The sequence below is a fragment of the Tyto alba genome, unplaced genomic scaffold (genome assembly GCF_018691265.1).
Source record: "Tyto alba isolate M040663 unplaced genomic scaffold, T.alba_DEE_v4.0 Super-Scaffold_42, whole genome shotgun sequence".
Lineage (NCBI taxonomy): Eukaryota > Metazoa > Chordata > Aves > Strigiformes > Tytonidae > Tyto > Tyto alba.
Genome location: NW_024881318.1, coordinates 15,222,646 through 15,232,274, shown reverse-complemented (window position 1 = coordinate 15,232,274; position 9,629 = coordinate 15,222,646). Strand labels below are relative to the sequence as shown.

General features: G+C 47.2%; 1 protein-coding gene across 1 annotated transcript; it reads right to left on the bottom strand.

The window, feature by feature from the left end:
• Positions 1-307: 307 nt before the first annotated feature.
• PMAIP1 (phorbol-12-myristate-13-acetate-induced protein 1) lies at positions 308-3,645 on the bottom strand. Its single transcript, XM_042804981.1, has 2 exons — positions 3,410-3,645; positions 308-3,090 (listed from the first exon to the last, which is right to left on the bottom strand). The coding sequence occupies exons 1-2, from the start codon at positions 3,459-3,461 to the stop codon at positions 2,978-2,980; spliced, it is 165 nt and encodes a 54-aa protein (XP_042660915.1). The 5' UTR covers positions 3,462-3,645; the 3' UTR covers positions 308-2,977.
• Between the last annotated feature and the right edge of the window lie 5,984 nt (positions 3,646-9,629).

Genomic DNA, 9,629 nt, shown 5'->3' with positions numbered 1-9,629 from the left:
TGCAACACCTCTGGTAGAGGTAATGGAGCCCCTGACACCACCCAACTATTCTGCAGGCAGTAGTTATTAGAAAATATTAAAATAGGTGTCTCAATTTCCCATTTTGAAGTTCGAGGACATGGTTATGTTTTGTCCTTCTTAAAGGCAGAAGTAGAAGCCTAATCTCCCAGTGCATACCTACTGGCACTCTGCTGTTGCCCTAGTGTGTGCCTGCTGACTTGGAAGTATGGAAGGAATCTGTATAATATGATCATGCATTCAGAATCCACACACACACACCCCCCCGAGTTATAACAACAATGACTCATTTTTCTCGCAAACACTTTGTGTTTATTATGTCAGCAAGAATTCAAGACATACATACATGGCAAAACATCTGGCCCATAACCAGAGTAGGCCTTAAGAAGAACAAATTTGTGTTGATACAGTCATATAGCAGATCCTTTGCAGAAGTAGCAAACGGAATCCTATGGAGGGCATCAGCTAGTGCTTGCCCATATACTGGCACTGGACCTGACCACTTGGATCTAGGTCGTTTTTCCTGAGGTCCCAGTGAATGCTAGCACTCTCGACAAAGCTCAGAGAAACGTAAACCAAAAAAGCAAAATAGTCTTTGCAGATCTAGACAGAAAAATACTGCTATCATACTTAGATATCCCCATGACAATGCATTTATGGTGATACTTCTTTTCATAACAGTCATGTGTGCTACAGCCTGAAGAATTGGGCAGGCTCTATGAAGTCTGCACCTCATTTCCTATTGAATTTCAAAGCATCATACATTGAGCAGAACACTTTTATTCAAATACACTTCAGTTACTAATGTGAATGCTAATGCTGAATTTTCCTGAGAGTCCCAGACAGGCACGATAATTATTTAGTGTCCTTGATGAAGACTCCCAAGATTCCACCAAGCCCAGGACGTACATCAGGAGCCCTTCTTCTGAAGTAGGAGCTGCCTTCTGATGATCAGCTTTGCTGAGCTGCACGCAGCGCTAGCCTGGGAGCTGGTGTTCAGCCAAAGAGAAACTCTTTGCATTTACTTTTTAGTATCAGAAAAAACAACCTCTGTACATGTCAGCAAAGCACATTACTTTGCAGTACAAGACAAATAACAACTATTCTTGAAACATTATGGTCTCACTGAAAAGGTATTAGCTGGCTTCGAGGAGGAGGGAACTGTGCGTGTGGCTCAAGCCAATGGCAAATCTCCCAGTAACATCACCAGGATGGGGTTAAGTCCTCCATGCAGAAAGCAGGCAAAATCGTCTTCTGCTTAGTGCGATCAGTGACAAGAAGCAACAGCCATACACCATTGGTTGTGACAGAGTGTCCGGAGCTATGTAATGACAATTTTGCAAAGGTAGTTTCAGAAGAGCTAACTGAAAAATTAATTACACATACAAACAAGAATTCACTACAAGGCAGGAAAAAACCCCATAATTTGAGCAGACCTCATACAATGCAAATGTACTTATATACAAGGTTAGTTAAGAGAAAGAACTCTGACCATTGACCTAAGAGGTACCTACAAAACACGATAAGCTTCAACCATTTTCTTGCTAGCTTGCACCCACCAAAAAATACTGCTTAGGATCATGTCTGGCATGCATTGACTAGCAGAGTTACTGTTTACCTTGATGGCAACCAGCTTAATTCAGCTCCTCCAAAGCCAGCCAAGCGTAATAACCCCTCAGTGAGACAGGCATAATGCATCAATATCCCCTGGATGTGCTACAGTGGCTTCATCATTCCAGAACTGAAATGAGGTTGCCATGAAATGAAATGGAAATAAAGTACAAGAGAAGAACCTTCACTTGTAAGCATAGTTAAACATTCAGAAATCGAAGGCTACTTTCTTGTATGAACCATAACATTTAGTTCTATTGGTATTATTTCTTCAAAGAGAGGTAGTTTCTTTCTTTGAATAAATAATATTCTCAAGAAAAATTGAGATTCAACTTGGATTCAACTTTAAGATCTACTTCTATTGAAGCATTATTTTGTTACTTATAAAGACAGAGCAGTATTGTACAGTTCTCAAGAAAATCTTTGTAATGTTGAAAGTATCCTTCCACCAAACACACATACCTCAATATGTCTTATGTAATGCTATGCTAAAGTATGCTCCCCTCTGTGTTGCATGATGTATTTATTATCACAGGACATCATGCTTACTTCTATTTAATATAATGTATTTTCGTGTCATGTTTTGAACATTTTTTCATACTATTTTTTGACCCTAACAAGTAGCATTCAATTAATAGTTATGTGAAATAATCATTTCATACACACAGGGTGCACATACTTATATTTTTTATATATATATGTTATATATATACAAATATATACATATATATAAAAAATATAGACTAGAACTATGCAACATCTAGTTAATCCATAGAACTGTAAATTTTAGTCCACAAAGCATCATCATGTAACAAATAACCTTTCAGTAAAGATACTGGTTTATTTAACAAATTAAATAATCCCACCACCAAATCCCTGTCTAGCAGAATTCATGCTTTAGAAAACAAGAGCATTCAGAAACTGAGCAACTGGCTTTCGCCTTGTGATGTGCAATCCCGAGTTCCAAGACACTGACACTTTTTTCGCCTCCTTCCCAAAGGTGGTCCAAGCTCCTTGGTGGAACATAGATGTGGGACAGGAGGACCGGCGTGTGCCTGGGGAAACCAGGCTCCTCTAAGTATTCTCACATCAGACTGAACGGCAAGTTCTGTCTTGCCCCAAGTCTCCCCATCGCTATCTTTTTTTTCCACCTGGCATTCATATCCCAATATTGCTGTAACATTCTTCAGAGAAATCATGTTGCGACAGCCATCGTTCAGCAGCTAAAGGCAGCAAAATACAACGCAAAGAGCTTTCTTCATCTCCCAGTGTCAGTGAAGTCCCTGGTTCCAAATCCACAAAGCCAAGGTCTTCCCCCACTTTCCGGCGCGCCGTGTCCGAGGGGAGCTCACCTTTCCGGGCAGAACAGCTTTGTGAGGAGGTTCAGGATCTTCTGCCGCAGGTCCCACTTGTCGCCGATCCTGCGCAGCTGCAGGGCGCACTCCGCCACCGCCTCCCGCTCTGCGGGGCACACGCACGGCGTCAGCCACCCGCACCGCCGCCTGTCCACCCACCCTTGCCTCTCCGTTTTCATGAGATCTTGAGTCAATTTTGTTACCTTTTTGTTCTTGTTTTGTTTTGTTTTGGGTTTTCCCCCCCCCCCCCCCTCGCCACCCCCCCTCGCCAGCGCCCGTACCCCCCTCTCGCCTCAGGCGCATCCTCACGGCGGGCGCTGCCCCCCGCTCCGGGTGCTGGAACCGGGCGAGGGGAAGGAAAGGGACAGCGGCCCGGGAGGAGAAGCGTCTCCGTGTCCCACCCCGCTCCCTTCGCCCCCCGGTACCTGCGGGAGCGGCGGGCGGCGCGGCCTTCCTCAGCGTCCTGCCCGGCATCATCGCGGCGGTGGGGCACGGCACGGCGCGGTGCGGGGCGGTATGGCACGGTGCGGTATGGCTCGGTACCGTATGGCTCGGTACCGTATGGCTCGGTACCGTATGGCTCGGTACGGTATGTCTCGGTACCGTATGGCTCGGTACGGTATGGCTCGGTACGGTATGGCTCGGTACGGTATGGCTCGGCTCGGCGGCGGTAACAGAGTGCGGGCGGGCGGGGCGGAGCGCGGCCCTAAGAGCGGCGGCGCGGCGGGGCTTTCCCCGCGCCGTGACGTCGGGAAACCGAGCGGGAATCCCGCCCCCACCCCCCCCCCTCCCCGCCCCCCCCCGTCCAGCGGGCGGGCGGTGGCGTGCCGGAGCGCGCCCCGGGCGGCCCGGGGACGGGGACGGGATGGGAACGGGGACAGCGCCTCCGCGGCGGGATAAAAGGGAACGGCGGGATGGGGTGTGCTAGAACGGGAGGAGATGGAGGGATGGGGCGTGCTCGGGGAGGAGGAGAGGGAGGGATGGGGTGTGCTCGGGGGAGAGGAGGGGGAGGGATGGGGTATGTTGGCGGGGAAAAGGGGGAGGGATGGGGTGTGCTCGGGGGAGAGGAGGGCGAGGGATGAGGTATGGTTGGTAAAGAGGAGACGGAGGGGTGGGGTGTGCTTGGGGAGGAGGAGGTGGAGGGATGAGGTGTGCTTAGGAAAGTAGAGGTGGAGGGATGGGGTGTGTTGGGGGAGAGGAGATGAAGGGTTTGGATGGGCTTGCAGTGAGCCAGGAGAAGTGGAGGGGTAGGGGTTGCATGCTCTGGGCAAGAAAAGCCAGAGGCGTGGGGTGTGCTTGTGCTAGGCAAGGAGAGATGGGAGGGTGGGCTGTGCTTGTGTTGGTGGTCCAGGAGAGATGGGCATGGTTGTGCTTGCACTGAGGAAGAAGAGGTGGAGGGATGGGGTGTGCTTAGACAAGCAGAAGCAAGGGATGGGGAGTGCCTGTGGTGGGCAAGAAGACATGGAGAGATGGACCTGCTTGTTCTTAAATGGGAGATGCTCCTGACACAGTGCTGTGTTATTATTCAAGGTGATGGTGACCTTGGCCTTGAACAAACCATAGGGAAACAAGCTGGCCTGTACCACATGCCATTTGTGACTTGCGGCTGCCCTCCTGCTGCTGGATCCTCTCCATGGCACTGCAGTGCCTGTACGGCGTGTCGCTGGCTGACACGCGTCGGGGCACGCTTACCTGTGCTTGCTGTAATTTTAGATGATGCTTTTTACAAGAAACAAGAGCTGGAGTTACAAAGTTGCCCTCATGACTTTGTGATGTTTGCACAGTAATGGGAGAGCTGACAGTGATATGTGATTCACTCATTGGCCTCCTGGCTCTCAGAGGGCTGATATTTGGTGTGGTGGCACATAGGATAGACTTGTTTTTAGGGAAAATGAAAACAGGTTGATGTAAATAAAGCACAAATGGGCCAGACATAACAAAGAATTTGTTTGTGGCTGAAAGCCAGTAAGTGCCCACCTCTCCTATCAAAACAGAACTTCAAGAAGGAAAAGATGTCACAGTGTAATACAGACACAAAGGGGCTGTCGAGAAGATCCTTTCTGTGGGATAGGAGCCTCTGAGATCCAGTGTCTAGAAACGCTGATGACTTTGGAGTCTATTATAAGAGGAAACGTTCACCAGCTCAGCTCAGGAATTCTTTTCCCTGCATATTTCCTGGAAGTGATAGCACACCTGAAACAGGGCTGGGATTTCTCTCCCTGCATAAGAAACCTCAGCCTTGTTGGTGCCTGACAGAAGGCAGCAGGCATGGGGCTGCTGCAGGGCTGGCATGTGGGACAGACAGCAGTGCCAACTCATGGATGAGATATTTCTCAGGGTGAGATTTCCAAACAAAGGCTATGGCTGGATGAGGCTTTTGTATGGCCGCTCCTGAGATGGCAGCTGGGCTGCAGCGGATGCTGGCTGGGGTGACAACCTGCAGTGTGCTCTGCTGGGTTGTGACCTGGTGTCAGAAGAGCTTAGGTTGGCCAGAGAGGAGGTTTTTTTAAAATATTGTCTTAATCCCTCATCCTTTGATATAAAACCTATATGGCATACAGGCTTATTTTCTTGACTTGATGTGCTTAGAGTCAGTTTTGAGCTGTGAACACCCCTGCTTGTAACTCAGCCCCATTCAGAGAGAGCTGCTCTTTGACCGTATCATTCCTATTACATAAGAATCTGTTTCTTCACAACGAGTTTGTTGGGTTTTAGATGGCGGGAAGGCAGGTAAACAGCTCAGGAGTGTGTCAGGAGACATGACGTGTCATCCCTCGCTGCAGAGGTGTTGTGATCTGCAGTACACGATGCTCAGGGCTGCTTCTCACAGCCATAGCCTGACGGCTGCTCCATGAATCATGGCAGCCACTCCGGGATGCCAGCACAATGGGGCTGGGGTTCTTACTGAGACTTCCACATGCCCCCAGTGCTTGTGATGCACAGCAGTCCCAAATGCAGGGAAAACACTCACAAACTCAGGACATGGGAAGGAGAGACACACTGGTCCCTTGCATGTTATCTTACTCATTTATTTTGCTCATTTAGGCAGAGCCAGGGCTTACCTGCAGCTTGTTCTTCTTTGTGAATTCGGAGACAGAGGTAATACTTGGGCAAATTAGTTAAATGACTGTTCCTCCACTAGGTCAAAACCAAATGAACCTCAATCCCGTCCTGCTTAGCAAGATTGTCTCATTCAAAATGGGGATGATCTTTAAACGCAACTTCTCTCTGTATCTCTGCAGCAGCACAGAGAGATTGGCCATTCTTTGGGGCAGATCTGGGAGAAGAGAGGCTTTCCTATCAGGGCAGCTGGGCACAAACCAGTGGGATAGTAGAGTTGCAGGCATTCATTTATTTTCTTTATTTTACTTTAAAGTAGTGGTAAGATAATAAGAATGGTGGGGGACTTTAGTGTACAAAACAGGTTAATAGACCCACCTGTGAGCCAGAGTATCGGAAGTACTTATCTCCCCCATCGCTGCAGTCAGAGCTGTGTATCTGACTGTAGTGGTATAAGGCAGGAAGCCCCACTGTTTAGAGGGGAGCTGACCTGCACCAGCTCCGGATCTGGTCCACCTACCTGCAGGGTTTTACTGGTGTGTGAGGGCCTTCCTGGTGTGTGACAAATCACAGTCCATTATGGTGGAAGCAGCACACAGCAGGGCCGCTGCCAATTATAGAATTGCACAACACAGGCAGAGCAAAAAAATGTCCATTGTGGTTTCAACTCACCAGTGAGCTCTGACGTTTTTTTCTTTCAGTTCCCTTAAATAAAGCAGTGTAGCGGTGGGAAGCACAGGCCCCTGGGAAGCTGCTCTGCTGGAGCAGTTACAAAAGATGTTTCTTGCTGTGGCTCCACTGAGCAGGACCATGGGTCCCCAGGTGGGCACAGCCCACGGCGGGGAGCAGAGCAGCAGCCCACGGAGCACAACCCCCTTGGAGCAGCCTTACAGTTTATTTCTGTTTAACAACATTTAAAGTCAGCACAATTACACAGCTGAGCAGAGAGAATCAGCTTGAGGTAACATGCGCCGAGCTTTGCCAGTGTCTGGGCAATGTGGTCTAACCAGGAACATGTTATTGAAAACCAACATGTGACGGACTCTCAGTATGAATAACACCAGCGGGCAGGCTGGCTGAAAGGAAATCGAATGTTGCAGAAGCGAAATCAAGAGTAGGAGAGAAAGGAAACTAGCTGTTTTTTCTCTGAACTCAGTTATTTTTGATGAATCAGCTTGAAGCTGTTCCCGCGCCTCCCTGTAAGATCTTAAATAAATCTGTTGGTTATTGGTGTTCCTCTTCTCATCTTCCCAAGTCTGTCTGGTGTGGATAGCTCTTGTGCCAACTGAGAAGCTGTTTGTCTCTCTCTCCCTTTTCCCATTTCTGCAGACGGCATTCTTGGAGGTTCCTGTTGATCCTCGCAGGACCCAGCACCCAAGCAGGAAACTCGGCTCTATTGTCAGGATCACAAACCAAAGGTCATTTGGGGAAAGCGCAGCTGGGTGTGGCTGAACCAAGCAAGGGTGATGATAGCTTCAGCAGGCTTTATTTTCTTTTTGCCATTTCTTAAATCACTCTAACTCTTTTGTTTGCTGATCTCTCGCATCTTTCCTCCAGGGATCTCTCTCACCATTTCAAGTAAAGCTTCATAAAACCTCAAGCCTTAAGCATTAATCTCAATCGCGCTTTTCAAGGAAACGGCTTTGTTCTGTGTTAGTGATTTTTTGGGGGCAACTGCAGCAAAGCTTTAGCCTCCAACAGCTGCTGCTGCACTGCCAACACTGCCACTATGGTGAGAGAAAAGGTTGATGCAGTTGTAAATAGTTAAGTGAAATACACCAGGTAATACGAATTTGAGTTACTGGTGTGATCTAGCACTACACAGGAAAAGAAGCTAAGGAAACCTGCCTGCTTGCTGCTCAGGTGTAGCCCCCACTTGCACAGGTCTTATCTTCTGTTTAAATATTACCTAATGGCCCTACCACTAATTTTTTAGAATCTCACCTAATGCTGTTCTCTCTCACCTACTTCCCTTGAATACTTAAACATATGATTTTCTTAGCAAAATATGAACTTACATGACTTGTTCATATATCATAGTGCTTTGTCACTGGCAGAGGGGATGAACACCCATCTTTTCCACTGTGACCACCTGCGTGCCAAGCAGGCAGCATTAATTAATTACTTCCAAAATGCTTCTGAAAGATGACTCGTGTGTCTGATCTGGTGCCCACCAAAGCCAGGGTGGTCAAAGCTGTTTTGCTACTGAGAGTAATAACATTTGGTTGAGGATGAGGTTGAAGGGAAAAGCCCTTCTGTGATATAGCTGAAGTGGAAGTGAGTTTATATGAACTGGGTGCTGTTTAATCAAGGAGTAGCTTTGAGGAAACTTAGTTGACCGAATTTTCCTGATCATAGGTTGTTACACAGACAAGTCTAAATTAACCAGGGCAGATTATCTGGTGAGCTGAATTTTTTGTGAACGCAGAAAGCAAAGACACTGCAGGTGGCTCCTTGTGAGGTCATTCCTGATTCAGTCACTTGGTAGTCACCAGAAAGCTTTCTGAAGAGCTAAAAATAATGTAAGAGCAGGCAAAATTCACTAGGTTGTTCATTAAGTGTGTTTTAGAACTTCTGAAGGTGACAATATCCTCATAAAGACCAGTCTTTGCAACTGCTATCCAGAAGAAGTAGGTATTAGTAAAGTAAATATTGGCCTTGATCACTGTTTATCAGGCTGGTGGAGTATTTGCTGAAGAGTTCTCCTCCTTGTGCGTAGGTGTCTTTTCAGATACCAAGCATACTGTTAGCACAGCTGCACCATCACTGCTGGGTTTTTGCAGAAGTCCTTCCTTGTATGGAGACTGTGGTTATTTTCTGTCTTGCTATCTTGGTTGAGAATTTGAATGCGCTCCATTTCTGGAATTCTTCATCGCTTGCTTGTCTGCTAGATCTTTTTCAGGCCCTGGCTACTTCTTATTTCCCCTCTTCCCCATGCCTCCTCTGCACTTTGTCATGATTTTTGTGTATAGGCAATGCAGCAGGTGTGGGATTGAAAAAAAAAAAAAAAAAAGGGAAATCCCGTGTGTGAGACACTCGGTGCTGTCCTGGCATGCCGGTGCCTAGCAGCTGAGCCAGCAATGTGGTACCCATGCAGGGCTCATTATCAGTGACTTGCTGTGAATCACTGAAGTGTAATGGGATAATTAAGGAATCCAAAGGAGCTTTGCTGGACACTGGCATGGTGATCTGGGATTCCTCAGTCTGGCAATGAGCCGGTCCTAACTGTTGCAGTGTCTCCCCTGTACTCTTCCAATGTTCTTCAGTTGGGACAGGAGCTATTATGCATGGTTAGAAGATTTTCAGACTATTCCGAGTAGTATTTTCTGTGTGTTGGATTTTGGAAGTACCTTGTTTGAATAATCTCCAATTAAATTAAGAATCACTTGGTCCCTCTAAATCCCACAAAGCAGATTTAATTTAGAGCAAGATTGAATTTAGCAAACAGATTGAATGTAGGGCAAAAGGCAAGCAATTAATAAGAGAAAGCAGGACTGAGCCAAGGTGGAACACAGTACCTTTTGTGAAGCCTTCTCCTTTGAAATTTTTGGGGCTTAACTGCTTTATTCACTGTAAAGATTAGAC

Bases quoted from the DNA above. Each gene is read 5' to 3' on its own strand.
- PMAIP1 (XM_042804981.1), bottom strand. From the start codon at position 3,461: ATGATGCCGGGCAGGACGCTGAGGAAGGCCGCGCCGCCCGCCGCTCCC. The intron at 3,091-3,409 runs GTACCGGGGGGC...TGTGCCCCGCAG, and splicing joins GCCGCCCGCCGCTCCCGCAG to AGCGGGAGGCGGTGGCGGAG.